The following is a 21661-nucleotide window of genomic DNA, read 5'->3' as shown; positions in this document are numbered from 1 at the left end:
GGTTCTCTATACTTTTAGTTCCTGGGATGAGTGTGTGTGAGTAAAAGTAATCATAAGTGCAGGGCATAATAAATTAATTGAATCTGTTTACAGGTCACCGAATTCACAGCGTAATTGTGTAGTGTAATCTAAGCTTTCGGGGTGGGGAGGGTTTAAAATATAAGTTTCTAGCCCAAGAGTTGTGAAGAAAATAAATGTAAAAAGTCAGTGTAAAGTGGTGCAGACTAAGTTTGCAGGCCATCTTCAGCAAGTATGAGACAAGTCTGAACTGTGCTCCCTTTCATCTGAATGGAATTTTAGCTCTGAAATCTAATAATGACCATTTAAAAGTCAGTGCTGTTAAATAATTAAGTGCCTATCACTGTAGCTTAAACATTCAGCTAATGTGCTTCTTCTGGTCGCTGCTGAGGGTTGCTAATATAGAGAACTGAGAGGGAGTCTTCACTGGGGAAAAAAGGTATATTCCTAACTCAAATTAACTAACACAAAATAAAAACCCAGTTTATAGTTTTCATATGAGTTTTCAGGTTGAGTTAAAGACTATGGGGGAGTTGAGGGTTTACATTTTCCTACTAACCAGTGTGAAAACTACAAAATGCCTTGTCTTCACTAGGATTTTACATCATATTAGTGAACACAAATCAATACCACCCCTTTTTTCCCCCCGATGAAGACAAGTCCAAAGAGTTCAAGCCCATGCACAAAACTTTAAATTGCTGTTGATCTTTCCACAAGGGATGGGGTGGGGGGAAGTACTTCCCTCCTCTTTGCCAAAAGTCTTAATCACCTCATGAGAGCCAAAACCCCAAACTGCCTTATAGCTGAACCACTTGGTAATAACGACCATAATGTAATTAAATTTAACATCCTTGTGGGAGAGAAAACACCAAAGAAGCCCACCACAGTAGCATTTAACTTCAGAAAGGGGAACTACACAAAAATGAGGACTCTAGTTAAACGGAAATTAAAAGGTATAGTCACAAAAGTGAAATGCTTGCAAGCTGCATGGAAACTTTTTAAAAACACCATAATAGACTCAAATTAAATTAAACATAGTTTAAAATTAAAAAACATAGTAAGCAAATCAAAAATGCGTTACCATGGCTAAACAACAAAGTAAAAGTAGTGGTTAGAGGCAAAAATGCATCCTTTAAAATTGCAAGTTAAATCCTACTGAGGAAAATAGAAATGAGCATAAATTCTGGCATGGCAAATATAAAAATATAATTAGGCAGGCCAAAAAAGAATTTGAAGGCCAGCTACCCAAAGACTCAAAAACTAACAGCAAAAAAATGTTAAGTACATCAGATGCAGGAAACCTGCCAAACAATCAGTGGGGCCACTGGACAATTGAGGTGCTTAAGGGGTGTTCCAGGAAAGTACGGCCATTGCGGAAAAGCTAATTGAATTCTTTCACATCCTCTGCCGTGAAGACTGATGCAGGGAGATTCCCACACCTGAGCCATTCTTATTAGATGACAAAACTGAGGAACTGTCCTAGATTGAGGTGTCAGTAGAGGAGGTTTTGGAACAAATTGATAAATTTAACAGTAATAATTCACCAGGACCAGATGGCATTCACCCAAGAGTTCTGAAGGGACTCGGATATGAAATTGCAGAACTACTAACTCTGGTGTGTAACTTATCATTTAAATCAGCTTCTGTACCAGATAACTGGCAGATAGCTAATGTGACACCAAATTTAAAATAAGGCTCCAGAGGCGATCCTGGCAATTACCGGCCAGTAAGCCTAACTTCAGTACCAGGTAAATTGGTTGAAACTGTAATAAAGAACAGAATTATTAGACACTTAAATGAACACAATTTGTTGGGGGAAGAGTCAACATGGCTTTTGTAAAAGGGAAATCATGCCTCACCAGTCTATTAGAATTCTTTGAGGGGGTCAAAAAACAAGGGTGATCCAGTGGATATGGTGTACCAGCATTTGACAAGATCCCTCACCAAAGGCCCTTAAGCAGCCTAAGCAGTCATAGGATAATAGGGAAGGTCCTCTCCTGGATCAGTAACTGGTTAAAAGACAGGAAACAAAGGGTAGGAATAAATTATCAGTTTTCAGAATGGAGAGAGGTAAATAGCAGTGTTCCTTGGGAATCTGTATTGGAACCAGTGCTGTTCAACATATTCATAAAGGGTCTTGAAAAATGGGTAAACAGGTGGCAAAATTAGCAGATGATACAAAATTACTGAAGATAGTTAAATCCAAAGCAGATTGCAAAGACTTACAAAGGGATCTTACAAAACTGGGTCACTGGGCAACAAAATGGCAGATGAAGTTCAGTGTTGATAAGTGCTAAGAAATGCACATTGGAAAACCTAATCTCAACTGTGATGGGGTCTAAATTAGTTGTTAAGACTCAAGAAAGTGAACTTGGAGTCCTTGTGGATATTCCTCTGAAAACATCCATTTAATGTGCAGCAGCAGTCAAAAAAGCTAACAGAACGTTAGGAACCATTAGGAAAGAGAGAGATAATAAGACAGAAAATATCATATTGCCTCTATATAAATCCGTGGTATGCTCACATTTTGAATACTGTGTGCTGTTCTAGTCACCCCATTTCAAAAAATATATATTAGAATTGGAAAAGATACACAGAAGAGCCTAGAGATGCTGGGGCTCAGCCCAGGCAAGCCCTGGTACAAATTAAGCATGGAATGCAGTCTACCTGTGGAACTCATTGCCAGGGGATGTTGTGAAGGCCAAAGCTATAATGGGGTTAAAAAAAAATTAGATAAGTTAACGGGTCAGATCCATCAATGGCTATTAGCTAAGATGGTAAGGGATGCGATTCCATGCTCCGGGTGTCCCTAGCCTCTGATTGCCAGAAGCTGGGAAGAGACGATGGGATGGATCCCTCAGTGATTATCGGTTCTGTTCATTCCCGCTGAAGCAGCTGGCGTTGTCGGAAAACAGGATACTGGGCTAGATTAACTATTGGTCTGGCCCCGTTTGGCCGTTCTTATGCCTTATACCCACTTTTTCTCTACCCTTCCAGCAGCTGGAACATCTAACTACTTCTAGAATGCAGTTATACCTCATCAGTACAGTACAATCTGCAGTACAAAATGAAAAAGTTGAATCAGTAACACATGTGGTACTATGGTCACTGTACTACTCGCTATAATATAAAATTAAAAACCCCTTCAATTTTTTTGGGTTACCCTGAAGCTACCTTGGAGCTTTCACTCCCTGCACAGGTGTGCTGTGTATATTGGGTATCTGGCTGCAGAATTTAAATCCAGACAGCTACTGAGGACATTGGACTGTGAGTGTGTGTAAAATACACATATTTATATCTATGTAAAATATGTTCATGATGATATCTCGGTCTCTTCCAATTGTTAAACCACAACCTCCTTTCCAAAGGGGCGAATCGAATAGTTTTAGAAGACTCCAATATCTTGCAACCCGTTGGGCTCACAGTATTTGAAAACTGGCTGTACTGGATTGACAAGCAACAGCAAATGATTGAAAAAATTGACATGACTGGTCGAGAAGGACGTACGAAAGTCCAGGCTCGTATTGCACAGCTCAGCGACATACATGCAGTTAAAGAGCTAAACATCCAGGAATACAGTAAGTACCATCCCCATTACCAAGAAACAATAGGGAGTGTGGGGTTAGGGGTGGGAAGTGGCGCAACAGAGGATTATTAATGGCATAGGGAGACATTTCTTCCTATGTCACTGATTTAAATCCACCCCAGATCAGTAGTGGCCAAAAGGCTGATAAGGGGCCTGTGTGGAGTTTTCTTAGTACAACTCCTAGTGGATAGGAGACCATCACAAAAACCACTGTCATGGTTTGTCACTCAAGGTGTGTCTACACTAGAGCTGGAAGGTGTGATTCCCAGCTTGAGGAGACATATGCACGTTAGCTCTGATTGAGCTGGCACACTAAAGAGAAGGGAAGCCATGGTGGTGCGAGCGGCTGGAGGGGCTAGCTGCCCTGAGTTATGATCCTGTCGAAGAGCCTAGGTACATTCTTGGGGCGGCTAGTCCCTCCACCCGCTTGCACTACTGCAAGCGCGCTTTGATTTTTAGCCTGCTAGCTTGATCAGAAGGAAATAGTGCAGGTCTCCGTGAGCTAGAAATTATACCTTCCAGCTCCAGTGTAGACATACCTTAATGGGCAACTTATAGGTAGTCCTATAACAGACACCAAGGATTGAATGGATATAGAGACTAAAATACCATCTTGGTCCTGGTGGAGGTTCCTTTGGATCAGGGCTGTGGCCCATTCATGGGGTGGAGTAGTGAAGCTTAGCTTGCCACATGCTTTGTCTGTTTAGAGGACTTCAGCCCCTTTCACCAGGAGTAAATATGCTCAAATAGTTTTTAAACATTTTTTTTCAAGGGCACAAACTTTTCCTAACTTGAAATGAATGGGGGGTTGGCTGGAGATGGGTGCAGCCAAGTGGAGCCACAGCCATCATAGAGGAAGCAATCACGTTAACATAAGTATGATGTGTGCTTTGAACTAGAGAATTTTTTTAGGAAACTGTCTGGGGATATTAATTAAAGCAGACGACTACTAGCTTTGTTTGTCATTAATCACAGTAAATCTGTCAAGAATTTCAAGAAGAAACAGGGCATCCTTATTAAACATTAAAATGAAAAGACATATTTATCTAGAGCATATTCATTTGAGTTTTGGAGGCAGTGCAAATACTTCAGACTTTGTAAATCAGAAAAGTTTGCTTCTTTTTTTTTTTTTTTAAATGGCTTAGAGAGAGAGAGAGAGAGTGCAGTATTAAATTCGAGGTACCTTTGTTGTAGTCCTCCAGAACTAATTCCATCTTTCCCAAGAAACAACCTTTAGGTTTTGTTTACTGTTTTTAAAAGGTTGCACTGCGTGATTTTTTTTTTATGATGCTTCAGATCACAAATAATTATAGATACACTCTGGAGCTGCTTGTCCAGAAGGTTTTCCATTCGGGAAGGGAGAAAGGGAGGCAGGCCATTGTCATAATGAGCTCTATGCAGGTGAACCTCCTGTGTCCATGCAGAGCCCCACCAAAGCAAATGGGTTCTGCAGAAGTGCACAGGATTTACCCCATCTGAGCTCATTATGGGATCAGGGCCTGAATAAGTAAATCTGGATTATTTTTTCCTCAAGCTTTACCAATTAATTTCTTCTCTCTAAATAATCGCAACCAGACATGTGGGTTTGGGGTTATATTGCATAAAGATCTTGTTTATAAATTGCAGGACAGCATCCTTGTTCTCAAGACAATGGCGGGTGTTCGCACATTTGTATTGTGAAGGGTGACGGTACAACCCGGTGTTCTTGTCCGGTGCACCTTGTTCTGCTTCAGGATGAACTATCCTGTGGAGGTAAGTCCTTCCAGTTGTCTGCATTTCCTTAGTTGAGCCCCTAACATGGTAGGATGGCCTTCATGTTAGCCACATGCTTCAATCTGGGAGCAGTTCTGGAGGGGGAAAAGCCAGTGCCATGAGAGGACAAGTTTTGCTGCATAAGATGTCTTGAACAATGCTTTTCCACACTGAGTATCTGGATACCATTTTGGTGTCTTCACATAGCACTACAACTGAACCTGTCCCAGTGAGTGTTGTTAATTAACTCTGAGGCGAGAAGGCTTTTCAATATACAGATGTCGATTTGCCCATAGTAACTAAAAGGACACTGAGTTATTTCAGGTTATTTTTATTCAATGGTCTGTAATACCATCTGAGAAAGCTGAGCGGTTCCCCCCTCCCTGCCTTTGTTGGTGTGACATTTTCTATTTGACACACAGGTGGCTTTGAAAACAGCTGAAATTAATGGGGCTGGTTTTGTTTAACCAATGCTATGTTCTCTACTATTTTAAAGCACACCACAACGCTTTTGTGTGGCTTCCCCAGGACCACCAATGCTAAACACATAGCTCTTGGTGAGAGGTATTTTTAAGTTAGCTGCTGCTAAAGAGCCAGCAGAGGGAGCACAGAGCACCGTTTTTGTGAACCTTGCCTAAGTGGCTTGTAACAAATAAAAGTCATGTTGGGTACAGTAAGACTCCAAAAGCCCTGAAAAACATTTGATAGAAAAAATTGTCGGAACTACCTCAGGCAGGTTCAATTTAGGGGCTCATAATTTTGCAATAAATATAAATAGTAAGTACAAATGAGTTTTTCAGTCTACTCCTTGGCACCACCCCAGAGGTGAGTAATTAGCATCCTTGGCGGTATTCTCAACAGAGGCCAAGGACTGATTAACCCATAGGGCTTGGAGGTGGCTCTTCTAGATGAGAATATAGGCAGAATACGTGAAGGGAACTGGAACTTCTCTTGCCTTTGTTGTACCTGATCTGTGGCTAAACAGAGGACTTCAGTCTCTGGGGTGTTGATTTGTCAACTTCTTGCCTCTGCTAAATTCACACACACACAGATTGAAAGCAAGAGGCGGAGGGTCAACAGTTCTTGCACTGAATTTTTAAAATAGCAAATTGCTTCCCCAAATTGTTGTAGATTTTTCTGATTCTGGGATCTTCTGCTTTGTATACCATCTATCCTTCCTTCTTCCTTTTCATTTCCGTCTTCAAAATCATCCCACGCACACCATTCCAAACTGCAGCTGCCGGGGAGTCGTTATAGAGCAATGCAAGATGCTGCCTCTCTGACCGGGCCCTGCTGGTTCAAGGAGGGAGAGGAGAGCTCAGGAGCTTCATTCTCTTTCTGTTGACATTTTGAGTGGATTTGTTGCGCAATTCTGTAGCCAGCAAGGCGACATGTGGTCACACAGTGGAAAAAGAACTAACATAATCCAGATATTTTCTGAGTGCAAACTTAATGTTAGGCCAAAAAAGGGCCTCTTAGTTTAAAAAAAAAAAAAGCACGCTTACTACATAAGATTAACAGTTACTGTAGTAAATGTTAAATAACTGCTAACAGCTGTGTGGAGATAGCAGGAGTTGACATAATGGAGCAATTTTTTTGTCTTTTTAAAACAAGTTTGACTGAACACAGTTATAGAGGGCACATAACTAGACATTGAGTCACAGCACGTCCATCTGCAGCACATTATATCCTTTTAATGTTTTCTATACAATTATTGTTGAACATTAAAAAGAAAGCGAGCCATTTTTTGTGTACACAGTCAGATTGCGGGAAGGGGGGAAAAGAGGAAGAGAAACACTCTTCGTGTGTTGACTTCAAGTGAAAACCTTTGAAGACTTAATGAAGTACAAGGGAAGGGTATACTGTGCTGTTGGAAAGGGTGGACAGGGTGGAGTATTGTCCTTTGAATTTTGCATGCATATGTTTCTTCATCCTCTCTTCGTTCCAGATTGTACTCCAGTGACATGAGCCTGCACTCTGGCATATGAAGCTCAGAGCTGTTCAAATCACTGAGGGGGGTGGGAAATACCTTGCCTGGGGTATGTTTGTCAAATAGTTGGGTTCTCCTATCTCTCTCCTTTAAGATGTGCTGCTTGTAAACATGGATTAATGACGTGTTCCTTTGGGTTTGTTTTTGCTTTCTTTTTTTTTTCTTTTTTTAAAGAACCCCCAACATGCTCCCCTCAGCAGTTCACCTGTTTCACAGGGGAGATTGACTGCATCCCAGTGGCCTGGCGCTGTGATGGATTCACTGAATGCGAAGACCATAGTGATGAAAAGAACTGCCCTGTCTGTTCAGACTCCCAGTTCCAGTGTGAAAGCGGACAGTGCATAGACAGCACCCTCCGGTGCAATGGAGAGGCAAATTGCCAGGACAACTCAGATGAGAAGAACTGTGAAGGTATAGTGGATGCTTGGGAATTAGGCACCTAAATACCTGGCTCCTGGTTGGTAGAGCACTAGATTAGGAGCCAGAGGGTCTTGATACGATTCCCAGCTCTGCCACTTGTTTGCTATGTGAGCTTGGGCAAGTCATTCCACCTCTGTCTCAGTTTCCCCAACTGTAAAATGGGGATAATGAAACTGACCTCCTTTGCAAAGCACTTTGAGATCTAGTGATGCTATTTAAGAATGAGATATTATTTTATTTCAAGCTCTAAAAATCTCAAAGCATTGGTCTTAGTTTTGGTTTAATTGTATGCTGAGATAGCTGTTTGAATACCTCTTACTGACTAATGGAAACTGTGGGAAAATTAGATTCATATTCATTTATTATATAATATCTGACTACAATGGAATTTAAAGTGGGTGTGGGTGTGGATGAGTGAGAATGCAGATGGATGAGAGAGTTTTGGAGATGTCCTCCACCTGCAAACTCCAACAAAAGGCAGCATGCAGAGATGGTTATGGGGAGAAGTGATACTAGCGTGCCAAATGTGAACAGCCTCCAATTTTTGTAGTCTTAGAGGTTTTTTCTCTAAATTAAATGAATTTTCATGTTGGTTGGAAGTTGCTTGGAGTCTGAAGTCCTGTGTCAGTAAAACAAGTGTAACACCGGCAAGCTGTCCTCCTCCATCTGACTGCCCTGCCAGTATGTCTCAGCCTTGGCCTGGAGGGGCTACTTCTGAGCGTGAGGGGATAGCCATTTTGCCACATCCATTCAATCAGTTTCCTCTTCTGAGGCCTTAAAAACTTCTGAATCTAAAGGGACTGCTTTTAAAGTCAGTTGCTATGACGAGGGCTGAGAATACAGGCCCCAAGCCAGCCTTCAGTTGGGAATGATTTAGGAAACTAATGACCTAGGCCAGATTTCAACAAGCTGACTGATTTGGAATGAAAGTCTCCATATCCACTACCAGTACTGCCAAGCGATTCAGTCTTTCACATCATTAAATTCTGATTCTGTTGATAACTTGTTTCTAGGATGAGAAACTTCTGGCTGCAAAGTTTCAGGTGGTTTAAAAAAGTCATACTGATATGGCCTTGTCCTGTCTGATTAGTGTGAGAAAGAAAGCTCACCGGTTATTAATGAAAATAAGAATATTATTTCCGTTATGTTACTATTCAGGGCAGCTGTACCTGTTTTTCCCCTCAGTGGTTCAGCAAGGGCACCCAACTCTTAACTTCCAGCTCCCTAGATGTCGCCTTTCTGGGCAGAGACCCACGTCTTACTCCATTCTGCCTGGCGTGTTTTCAGGCTGCACAGTTCCCTGCCTTTGCTATATCATTTCCAGCAAGGACAATCTGCTTGCTTCCTCTTCAGAGACAGATAGCGGAGTGATTGCTACAGATTTAAGTTATCACATAGCTGTATCTAAGCGAGCCTACTTTGTTCTTAAGGTAAAAAGCGTTACAGAGAAATCCTATTAAAAACAATAAAAGAGCCTGCATACCGGCTAATAAGCTTACCAGGCATCACCCCACCCTAGGGGTTTCCTTGTGGTTACAAGTCCATCAGAGCTTCATTTCAGAACCAACCACACAGGTTTATGAGGCCTCAGTAGGCCAAGGCCTGCCAATCCTCCCTTGAGGATTGGGGCCCTCCATGAACCAGGAGTCCTGTCCATTTGCTGGATCAGGAAGAAGGCCCCGGAGTCAGCCGGTTTTGTTTTGGTTTGGTTTGGTTTGTTTAAATCCAAAAGTCTTTTCTTTGTCTGTTGGTCCTGAGAGTCCAATATGAACTAGTGTATGCATATCTGGCCCAACGGCTTTCAAAGCTGATAACAGAGGACGTTCGCTCGCATCCCCCCTCCCTACTAGAGAAGATGCATTCAGTTCTACAATAGCACATACATCATTGCATTTTTAATACAATGTACCCCCAAAGGAATTAACTCTAATTCAATAAGGTTTAACTTTATTAAATTAAGTTTATCTTAATTCTATCAGGTTTGTTTGGGATATGCCAAGATATTGTCATTCTGTCACCCTAGTCCTACAATTCCTTGCACTCTTATTGATTGTTATTTACATAATCACTGTACAGTGTTTTCACAACCATACCGTATATGAAATGTACTCTTATCAGTTGACAGCCATTATTACCCAGAGTGCAGGTATTTGGATAATTACTGTTCCGTTTAGTTTTCTAGATGACCATACACAGTAGAAAGATATGTTAGGAAGAGTAAGGGTCTGTTGAGAGTGTTGGAAGGAATTTGTGACCTCTTTGAAAAGAAGTAACTATCTTTTAGCAGCTTGATAAGTTTTTGTAACTTAATTCTTTTCTCTCATTCAAAATTCAAATATTTAATGGCTAAAGTTAATAGTAATTATAACTTGTGTGCTTCCTGTTAATTGTATTCTGGGTTTATTTCCTATAAACACCATGGCCTTCTGCCTCTGAGTTCATTCAGCCCAGGATACTATATTTAGTACCCTGCAAATAGGAAATAACATTCTCAGGTTATCACTGTATTACCCTCCTACAGGACCTGATCACCTGTCTTTGTTTTTGTGAATATCTGACATTGAACATTTCTGGACATTTTTCTCCCCTCCAGTGCTTTGTTTAACCGATCAATTCCGCTGCGCCAGTGGCCAGTGCATTGGGAAAAACAAGAAATGTGATCACAACTTGGACTGCAGTGACAGCTCAGATGAGCAAGGATGCTGTAAGTGTAAAATCTGAGATCAGAGACATGGTTGCAGCAAGTGAAGATGGTTGTTTCACTCCTCAGTGAGTTAGGATTCACTCTCAGTATTAAAACCACATGCATTAATTTTAAGTTGGGTGTTCCTGCCTCACCTGTTGCCAATAATTAATGCATGGGGATCATGGGAAGCTAATTGACATGTAGCTCTTTTTGGAGTGAAAAATCTATTATTCTGATAAGTGTCTCAGATTCAAAACAGTTAAATTCTGCCCCTTATATTTTAAACATTTAAAAATTTTTTTGGAAATCTTGCTTAATAATGTTTGTATACGTGGATGGAAGCATTCTTCTGTACTATAAGAATCTCTTCAAAATGGCCTGAGGCTGTCGTAACCATTCTGCTCTGCTTCAGCCATAGAATTCACAAGAGGTACTTTAAGAAACTTAAGAGTGCTCCTATCTCTGCACATAGAAATATGCTAAAAAGTTTCCTTTGTGCCTAAAGCCTATGTAATTCTCTGCTTGGTTTATAGTTGCAGATTATGGTTTATGGAATATAATATCCTTTGGGCCTGCCTGCCTTGAAAGGCTCCAGGTCCCTAGAAAAAAAGCTACAGGCCAAACAGAGTAGATTTCAGCCTTAAAGTTCACTGGTATCATTGTTACGTTATTAGAAATTTTAAATCGGAAATCTCCTCACCTATTATAACCAATTGATGTACTGCACATAACAGACACAGTTAATGAATAAAAACACACATGTAAACCCAGAATTGACCCCTAATTCTTTAGCTCCTGAATCTACTTCAGAGATAAGTGAGATCTCCCTTTGTTGGCAGTAATAGTAGGTGCCTTATCCTCCCTATGGGCCAGACAGCAGAAGGCACTATCACAAATGTGCACATAACACTGACCTGAGCCCATTTCCTATCTTCTCTATTGTTTGTAATGAGGGAGGAGGGAAGTTAGGTCAATGTATGCACTGGGATAAGGTTGTAGCTAGTTCTGTTCTGCTTCCAATGTGGACAGGGTCTTATTTTCTCATCTCTGTAGATTCATTAGATATGGGAGCCAAAGAGATTGGCTAAAGGGTTGGTGCAGACTTCAGGGAACAAGGATATGTGGATTGAAGAGTAGCCACTTAGATACCATGGAGATATGAGTGATATAAGACACTGAATAGAATAGGTAAATGCTTTGATACCTGCTCGTCTTCCCAGATTCTCAAGGCATAGTCAGGTTGTTGTCCATTGTTCTGAGAGATATCACTGCTTACAGTTCAGTGCCTTCAGGAATGGCATCCATGTCTGACTGCTGATGGGCTTGTAATAACAATTCAGGGTGGCACTGCCTTGCAGAGATGATACTTCTAGGACAGATGATCAGGTGTAGCTCTTACCATCAGTTGGAAGTGCACATGGGGCAGGTTAGGTGTCTTTGGAAATGCCACCAGACACAGTTGATCATTGCTTCCATGGTTCTCCTATTTAGCATCAGTGAATGCTGGGCCATGAATAATAAACCCCTAGACAGCAGAGGAGGTGGAGTTAATGGTATTAATTAGAACACTGGCTTTTGCCCTAGGTTCATATGCTACTTAGGTCAAATGTGAAAAGTAGCTGTCTTTAATTGCAGATAAAAATGTCATCCTAGTGCCAAGTGGGCGTTTGTTCACGCTGCATCTTTAATTAGAAGGCTATTGTAAGTGGCTTGGAAGCTCAGTAGCATAGGCTTCCAGTTTTTCTTTTGGGGAGAGTGGCATGAATGCTAATCTTAGCACGTCTGAAGTTGTTGGACCTAACAATGAAAGTTACAGAATCTGATTTCCCTCTCCTCATTTAGACACAACAGAGGAGCCAGCACCACAAGCCAACAATACCATAGGCTCAATCATTGGAGTGATCCTCACTGTTTTTGTGGTTGGAGCAATGTACTTTATCTGCCAGAGGGTGCTGTGCCCACGCATGAAGGGGGATGGGGAAACAATGACTAATGACTATGTGGTGCATGGACCAGCCTCCGTACCACTTGGTTATGTGCCTCACCCAAGCTCTCTGTCAGGGTCTCTCCCAGGTAAGTAACAATATGTCTAAGCATTTTAAAACTACATTGGTTTCCTTATCCTGCCTCTTAATGACACTATATAGTTATAATGCAAGCTCCTGCGCATGCTCACCAGCAAAGCAGGTGATTGTACCAGATACATAATTCTGGGCACCTGCCCCTCGGAAGACAGGATTGAACCCTCTAAATTGTATTACTCAATTATTGTTTGATTTCTAACAGTGTCATCCACAAGCAGCAGAACTACCAGTAACTGTATATACACATACCTAGGGATCACTTCTTTTACTGCCGAAATTCATCCTCTTCTGGGGCCAGTATAATGACACCAACAATTCTACACAATTCTACAATTCTGTAGGCTCAGGAAATAGAGAGAGAATTAAATCAACAGGCATTTAGACGGAATATAGTCACTCATGTTGATTGGGAATTGCCCTGTCTCAGGGACAAATGCCCTGTATTGTGTGCTTGTGGAGAGTTCTATGGGATCTTTAATGACCAGGAGTAATTATGGCCTCATTTCTGTAAACCCTCTTAAACAGCATTGTGCAAACAGCAGCCATAAGTTGTAACCTTATCTATCTGATGAGATACGAAACTAAGGCTAGGTCACAAAAGTGCACTTAGTCTTAATTAATGTGCATGACTCCTGTATCTGTTTCTTTACAAATAATGAGCTTTCAGTAGTCAGTGCCAAGTATTTTTAATAAAATCCATATTCTTGCTGCTTTATTCTGATCCAACTGGAACAAAAGAGGTGCCTGTAAATGCTTTTTGCAAGCCTGTTATGGCATTATATCAATGCATCAGCCCCTTTTGCCTTCCTGTGATAAGCTGCTTTTCATAAGAGGGAGCTTTGAACATAATTTTCGCTGTAGTCCGGAATGCATTCACATGCGTCTTCCCCTTCTGCCAGGCCTCCCTCCTAGTCTCCTTTCACTTTGTTGCAAAAACTCACTATGTGGAAAAGAAAGAACAAAACCTCTTTCCTCTTGCACGCATGAGACAGGCAAAATCAGTTTAATGTTTTATTCTTGAGTATAGAGAGAGTGCTGAAGTGCCTTCTCTCTTAAGCCTTTCAAAGCCATTCAAGTGAAAGGAATCCGTTTCTCTTTGCACAAGCTTTCGTGCAGCCCCATGCCAGGTTCCTGAGTTCAGTGGTTAGAACGTTAAGCCAGCATATTTATCCCCTGAGTAACTTCATTTCGCTTTTCCATCAAGGAGACTAGGATTGTTTAATGCAGACAGCTTTTTTTTTTTTTTTTTTGAGTCGTGTTTATAGTGCCTGTATCCTGTAGAGATATTTTAGCCTTAACCCCCATCCCTTCTTCAGTTTTGCTTTAAAGATTTTAATATTGATATACATAGTGTCTGTCGTTTTCTTTAGGAATGTCGCGTAAATCTGTGATCAGCTCCCTCAGCATTATGGCCGGAAGTAGCGGGCCTCCCTACGACAGAGCCCATGTCACAGGGGCATCCTCCAGTAGTTCTTCGAGTACCAAGGGCACTTACTTCCCTCCAGTAAGTCACACTTCCAAGCGTGGGTATCTTTCAGTCCAGTAGCAGCGTGCATGTCTGGGGTTAGCTGTTTGGCAAGGGTTTTGTTTTAGATTTCTAGTCTAGCAAATCTGTTTGGTTGAATATGGAGTGGGTGAATTGGAAGGACATGTGTGTGTACAGCATGCCCTCTTCCAAAGCTGCAGAGGAATGTCTTGCTAAACTAAAAAAGTTAATGGATTTCGAGCTGGTGAAAGGTGTTGGACTGATTGTCCTAGAGACTGTAAAAGCCCCAAACTATAGAACAGGTACAGCATAGGCAGAGAACACTTCTCCCCTTTGACCCCACTGAGGCACCTCCAACTTGGCATGGAGGGATCATCACTAAAGGGGAGTCTACTATCCACAGTCCTTGCAGGAGAACCAATTGCCATGGTGGCTTTCATGCTATTAAACACGTTGTTGTTATTTATAATAACATAGCGCCTAGGAGCTGCAGTCATGGTCCAGGACCCCATTGTGTTAGTGGCTGTACAAACACAGAACAAAAAGACAGTTCATGCCCAAAAGAGTTTATAGTCTAGATTCTAAGTAATCTTGCCTCCAGTAGCAACTAATACTACCAACTACTTTATCTATAACCCACAAAACAAGGTGATAATAAATTGAATTATCATCAATGTGGGCTGAATTTCAACTGCTGACCATGATGTTAGAGGCCTCATAACGTACTCCCCCTAGGATATTTATTTCACTACAGTTGAAATATCCTCTTTCCTCTAAGAGCCAGAATCTGTTCAGTCATAAAAAGAACAAGGGGCAGCAAAATAACAATACTGGAATCAGCACAGTATCTGGTGACTATGACCTGGTTGTGGCAGTCATCAGCCAGTTTGCCTGGGATAGCAGTATACCTGATGACAATCTAGTATTGAATTGCCTGGTTTGGGTTTACTTTTCAGCATTAAGTGCTTCAAAATAGCAACAGTAGTCCCCTCCTTAGAAGGAAAGCTTAGTGATAGCCTAGATGGAAATGGATACAAGCGAGGTTCACAGGATGTTGAGATTATAGAGAGGAATTTACACTGGGGAAGGGGCCATGGCTTTGTCTAGGTGCAGCACTGAGCTTTGCCTTAACAAGAAAGAAAGGTGTAAACTGCGAACTAGTGTTGTCTTTAATATTGGGTAGAAATATCGTCATGGCTGCATTTAATTTTTTCTTCCTCTTTAATTTTATTGTGGCTGTTTTAAAAAGATGCCTTTTTTTTTTTTTTTAGATTTTGAATCCTCCGCCATCACCAGCTACTGAACGCTCACATTACACCATGGAATTTGGTTATTCTTCAAACAGTCCTTCCACTCATAGATCCTACAGGTAATTTATTAGTACAATAGCCTCAATCTGGATCAAAGCCTCATTGTACTAATTGCTGTACAAACATAGAATAAAAGACCATCCTCGCCCTAGAGTTTACAATCTAAGGCCCTGATCCTGCAAACAGTTATACAGATGCTTAATTTTAATCACATGAATAGTTCCACTCTCTGTCTCGCACATGCCATCTGCAGAGCAACATGCTATAGATGCAGTTGTAGGTCCTTAAGCCATTTCAACCCTCCCGCCCCCATGATGTTATGGATATCATCCAGTTTACCTTTGAATCCATATTTGGAGGGCTGCGCTATGATGCGGTGGATGGTTTGGATGTTCTCAGTACAGTCGCATGATGGGGAGTCTTTGTTAATCCAGTAGCCACGTCTTCCGTGGGTTGTCTGGATGCAGTTCAATGTGGTCCAAAGTTTGCAAGGTGGGTCAAAACTGAGAGGGCGGCTTGTTGGGTCAGTATGACTGTGTTTGTTTGGAACGGTAGATGAGGTCCAGACACTTTGCCATTCCCTGGCTGGATCCAGAGACATGAGATGGTCACGTGTGGTCCACAGTGGTTTTTGCGATTTCAGGTGGTGTTAGGATATGTTATCCATAACCTGCTGAATGGGAAGTTCTGGGTAGGCTTTGGTGCATTTAAGTTCACGTGCCGTGGCTGTATTTCGATGGACAGCTGGAAGTTCCATGTTTGCTAATACAGAAAGTCACAGTAGAGGCTTTAGGAAATGACCGTGGCTTCTCTCCACACTTGGGGGATTTCACCGGTCTCCAGGATGTTGGTGAAAAGCTGCATCATCCATTTCCATGCCAGTGGATCCACGTTATATAAGAACACAGGATAGATACCATCTTTTCCTGCTGCTTTTCCCAGTTTTGTGGCTTCACTGGCTGTATCGATCTCCTTACTTCTGAATGGCCCAGACCATTGGGACAATGGCACGCCTGTGGACATCACCTGCTGAAGCTGATACTGGACTTGTCTGCACTACTGTCTGTTGGCTGGCTGTTTTGAAGTCCACAAACAGTTAGCAGCGATGGCATTGGCTTTCACCTGTGGCCTAATAGCAGGTGTGGGATTTGCAGCCCCCAAGTGTTCCAGGCATGTCTGCTCCAGCATGTGAAGTTTAGACCTTCTACACATTCAAGCCACCATTTCTGCCTTGCTGCAGCCCGTGACGCCAGGAGGGCTTTTCCAGATTTTGGGTCTTTACGCTCATTGTATTTGTGGAGGAGTCGGGAGTATACCTGTGTCCCCGGAGAATGTTGTTCTTCGTGGCAGAGTTTAGGAGTGCAGTAAAATGGTCAGAAGGGGGGAATGCGGGAGATGGTGTTTTCCACAATCATAGTGAAAGTGGCCCAGTCTGCTTTTTTTTTAAAGTTCCAGCCTGCTGGCGCTGGTTTTGAGTAGAGAACTGGGATTTGAATTCCATTATGCGTCTGTCCTGAGTGTTCAGGAAGTCATTGAGGACGATCCATGGCATGGGTGTTGGTGTGCCCTGTATCATCTTTAGAGATGAACGTCGGGTCAGGGCAATATCCTCTGCCCCATCTTGCAGACTGGAAAGGGACCTGCTGTTTCGCATCAAAAAGGAGGCGTATATCATTTGCTGAAATCCAGTTTGTCAGTTCTTCGCCTGGAAGATTGTTTGCAGCATAGCCTCATTGTGTGTAGTGACTGTTAAAGTTGCCCACAAATAAGTAGGGTCCTGCACATTCTGCAGAGTTGGTTGAGGCATGGTGTACCAGGTTGTTTATATACATTAATGATGGTTAGCTTGCCGATGCGCACGGAGATGGTAGTTGTTCCTTTGTGCACTGTAGGAGGTAGAACCACATATTTGTTGATCTCCTGCTTGATGTAAATTGCCAGGCCCCATTTTGGGTGGTAATTGCTGGCTATGAGTTTATAGCCATAGATTTTGTAGCAACGGGTCTTTCTTTCATTTGCGACATGGGTGAGAACATGGATGTTGGTCTTCACCATTTTCTCCAGGAAGTCATACTTGGACTGTGAGATGCCTTCAGCATTCAGTTGGCAGATTTTTACCCCAGGTCCAATCTGCCTGGTATGTTGGCCCTGAAAAGATAGTTCCACTGAAGCATGTGCATAAGTGTCTGAAGGATTGGGGCCAAAAATTTAAGACAGAATGCAACAAATATGTTAGCAGCATTCCTCTCAAATGTGTATCATTGAGGGTCATCACTCAGTTTTTGTCCAAAACTTATTTAAGTTTTGCATAAGCTTGGTGTCTCATTATTTTTATTACTGAAAATAATTTACACCAGAAAGATAGTGAGAGAGCCATTCACTCTAGAAGAATGTCTTATGCTATTTTAAATTTCCAGCATGAATAATTTGTTTGGCACACAATATATCATTTGGGCCTTGCCATCTTGAGAAAGATGACAAGCAAATCCTAGGAAAGGAAAAAGAAAGAAGAGAGTCTAATGTTGCATAGATAACGTGGCTACATAGCCTAGCTAGTGCTTAACATAATTATTTCTGATTCCACAATGAGGAGTTTCTGATTTTCTTTATATGTATCTATATTTAAATTTTTAAATCCTTTTTTAACCCTTTTCCTATTGGTTTTCTTTTGGGGGGAGGGCTAAGGGGGGGGGGTTCACTGTTAAACTTTTACATATTTCCTTTTTTAAAGGCCTATTTCACTGTTGTTTATAGACTTGTAAGCTTTTGCCCATTGTTTTTATTTAATGTAATGTTAATGCACACTCTCCCTTCCCTCGAAGATGAATGTTTAGTCTCTTTGCTGTAATGATTTTGTTTTAATTTATTTGGGTTTTTACCACAAATGAAAGAAAAGGAGCACCTTTCCAAGGCTATAGGGCGTGCCCCCACCCCACCCCCACCCCAGACACAGAAGCAGCACTGGTCGACTACCAGAGGGAGTTGTTTTTGATAGAGATATACAAGTTCTTCCTAATGGGCTTGTGGATAATGAAGTTATTGGGGCTCAAAAATCATCTATTCTCCTTTAACAGAAGATATAGCCAGTGTTCTATGGAAGGTCAGACTAGATGTTCATAGTGGTCCCTTCTGGCATTATGAAAAGTCTATAAAAGGGACTGGCAACTTAGAAAGCAAACCAACATCAAAGCTTGGCACCGGCTTGGATAACTCTGATCGTTGTTAGCTGATGTGACATTTGAATCTCATTAACGATACTGAGCGTGTGGTGCTGGGTTTGATATTTCTAGAACTCTCTCTCCCAGTCAAAAATATATCCTATTGCTGCTTCTGGTCATCTTGTCTTTCCTCACATTCTGACATTGACCTAGAGCAGTGGTTCTCAACCAGGGGAATGTGTACCACTGGGGGTGCGCAGAGATCTTCCAGCGGATACATCAACTCATCTAGAGATTTGCCTAGTTTTATAATAGGCTACATAAAATGCACTAGCGAAGTCAGTACAAACTAAAATTTCAGACAGAGAAAATGAGAAATGAAGCAATTTTTCAGTAATGTGCTGTCACACTTTTGTATTTTTATGTCTGTTTTCAAGTGAGGTGAAACTTGGGAGTATGCAAGACCAATCAGACTCCTGAAAGGGGTACAATCATCTGGAAAGGTTGAGAACCACTGACCTAGAGGAATTGGCATTCTGATTTTGGGGCAGAGGCACTGGCAATTGTGGCTGCTACAGCCTCAGTGTCTTGGGCAATAGAAGTCGCTCTCCTCTATATGTGCAACTTGATTTTTTTCTTGCACCCACTACAGAACTGCTTTTTGATAGCAGCACATGGGAACTGCAGCTATGTTAGCTGCTCAGGGAGATGTTTCTCCTGGCTGCAATAAAACAGTCACATGAGCTAGCTTTTCTGTCTGTGGACTCTGATCCAGTGCTGAATTAATCAGCAGAGGCTACTGGAAATAGAACATCTACTCCACACGCTCTGTTTTCCCCCAAATCCCATCCCTTTTGTACCAGTTTGACCAGGGTTGAGGTTTTGTGATGTCTAGCCCAAGGTGATGGCTAATTAGTAGAGCTGGGCAACATATTTTGATTGAAATTTTTTACTGAGAAATGCAGACTCAGGTCAACTGAAACATTTAACGAATTGATGCTGATTTTGGCAAATGGTTTCAGTTGAAGAAAAAAAAAATTAAGACATGTCAAAACTGTTTATTTTGACATTCCTGAAAAGAAACATTTCAATTTTTTTGCCTAGATTCACTAGGGGACTTAGACACCATTCACAAAAACAAGGAGGAGAGGGAGGGGAGACATGGGTTCCAGTCCCTGCTCCAGAGCAGGGATTGGAACCTGGCTCTTCCACATTCCAGGTGACTGCCCTAACCACTAGGCTACTGGGTATAAGCTGGGGTGCCACCAGCTGTACCTTCATCACCAGCCCCTCCTCCTTGGGTTTGTGAACTGTACATTAAGTCCCCTTGTTAATGTAGCTTTACAAGAAAAGTAAAGATGTCCAAAAGTGAAACAAAGCATTTCTTTTGACGTGAAATAAATTAATTTCCAACTTTTCCATTTGTGAAAATTCTGAAAATTTTTGGGGTGGTTGTCCCCAGACAGGTGGGGTTGGGGTTTTTTGTGTGTGTGTGTGTGTGGGGGGGGGGGGCGCCTGGCCTTGTTTTGGAGCTGCCGGCACTCTGAAAAATCACAGGTCTGCTAATGAGTATTCCCTTCATGAGGCAATACATCTGGCCTGTGTCCTGTTATCTGAGTCTTTGGCTTATAGTTTCTTTTTAAGCGCTGACATCTTTCCTATGAATTTCCTTACATAGCTACAGGCCATACAGCTACCGGCATTTTGCACCTCCCACCACGCCCTGCAGCACGGATGTTTGTGACAGCGACTACGCCCCCAGCCGGCGGGTCACGACAGCAGTGACTAAGGGCTACACCAGTGACTTGAACTATGATTCCGAGCCTGTGCCCCCTCCACCGACGCCAAGGAGCCAGTACCTCTCGGCGGAGGAGAACTATGAAAGCTGTCCGCCCTCCCCGTACACAGAACGGAGCTATTCCCATCACCTCTACCCGCCGCCTCCATCCCCCTGCACGGACTCCTCATGAGGGCCCCTCCGCCCCCTTCCTTAACTGCCTCCACTACGAAAGTGTAAATACAAATTGTCCATACCAGGGAGGGGGGAGGGAGCTATTGGAGAGGGAGGAGGCAGGACAGTGTACAGTTAAAAGTTATGAAATGGGGTGGGGAATACTGGAGATATTTGTACAGAAGAAAAAAGGATATTTATATATTTTCTTAAACAGCATCTGCTGCTTGTGCCATAAGAAGAAATTTTTGTATAAAAGAATAGAAATTTGTACAAAATTTTTATTTTTGCAAATGGAACAAAAAAACATGCCTTAATCCAGTGAAGTGACCGAGCACATGAGAAAATGGAAGGACCAGGACGCGTCACTGTCCAGTGAGGCAAAGTGTGGGGTTCGTCAATACCAAAAAAGTTTTAAAAATAATAAAAAAAGAAGTCAGTCTCAGAGCAGCATACCATAGATACTTGGAAGTAGCCAAATAACCTCTACATTAACTATGGAGGGCCAGCAATGAAAGTTAAACTTGAAGAAACAGTCAGGACAGATATTAACCATACACAAAGGGCTTTATGTTTTCTACAGGAATACAGCAATCGTAGCAGCGAATGGATATGTTATAGTATTTTATTATATATGTGTGTACAAATATAATGAAATATTAGAATATATTGTCTCACACTTTTTAAAAATTAAAATGCATCTGCATTTTTTTTGCCTACATTTGCATCACACCCTCTGTTTTAAAACTTTCTCCATTGCTGGAAGTTCAATAATTTTGTTGGGTACACTTTTAAAAATGTCTTTAATTTTTTTGGCATTTTCCACCCCGGCATCCTCTGCTTTCCCCCCCAGAGCCATTTTGTTAAATCAGATTTCCTTGTTTAAAGTACTTCTAGAATTGGGCTAATGAAAATTCATCCTCTACGTTTTTTATTAGCCTTGTCTTGCAGTGCATGTTATGTGTTGGGTTTCTTTATTCAGCGGATGCCGTAGGATTCCATTTTGTACCAAGTCAGCCCAATTCTCATGTAATTGACAACGGTAATATGCATAGACCTGAATCATTTTAGTCTCTTAAAAACTGTTTTGATTTAGTGCCCACAAAATGTCAAATATTTTTATACTACATATAATATAGACAACATATTTATAAACTATAAATTTAACCATAAATTGCTAGTTTTACTGTAAATGAATCCTGTATCCTTGCAATACTTTC

At 41.7% G+C, this 21661-nt stretch overlaps 1 protein-coding gene across 5 annotated transcripts in view; it reads left to right on the top strand.

Moving 5' to 3' along the window:
- LRP6 (LDL receptor related protein 6) overlaps nucleotides 1-20816 on the top strand; it is a 177358-nt gene extending 156542 nt beyond the window's left edge. For 2 of the 5 annotated variants that reach the window (XM_065398640.1, XM_065398375.1), the window contains 8 exons: nucleotides 3387-3596; nucleotides 5231-5356; nucleotides 7521-7757; nucleotides 10360-10470; nucleotides 12295-12525; nucleotides 13907-14040; nucleotides 15294-15391; nucleotides 20169-20816. In XM_065398640.1, coding sequence (XP_065254712.1) covers nucleotides 3387-3596; nucleotides 5231-5356; nucleotides 7521-7757; nucleotides 10360-10470; nucleotides 12295-12525; nucleotides 13907-14040; nucleotides 15294-15391; nucleotides 20169-20460 — 1439 coding nt within the window. In that variant the 3' untranslated portion in view covers nucleotides 20461-20816. The remainder of the gene's footprint in view (nucleotides 1-3386; nucleotides 3597-5230; nucleotides 5357-7520; nucleotides 7758-10359; nucleotides 10471-12294; nucleotides 12526-13906; nucleotides 14041-15293; nucleotides 15392-20168) is intronic. The other 3 variants (XM_065398483.1, XM_065398421.1, XM_065398561.1) reach the window with 3 other exon arrangements.
- Nucleotides 20817-21661: the final 845 nt, after the last annotated feature.

Source organism: Emys orbicularis, chromosome 1 (genome assembly GCF_028017835.1).
Source record: "Emys orbicularis isolate rEmyOrb1 chromosome 1, rEmyOrb1.hap1, whole genome shotgun sequence".
NCBI classification, from domain to species: Eukaryota; Metazoa; Chordata; order Testudines; family Emydidae; genus Emys; species Emys orbicularis.
This window is presented reverse-complemented; position numbering and strand designations above follow the sequence as displayed.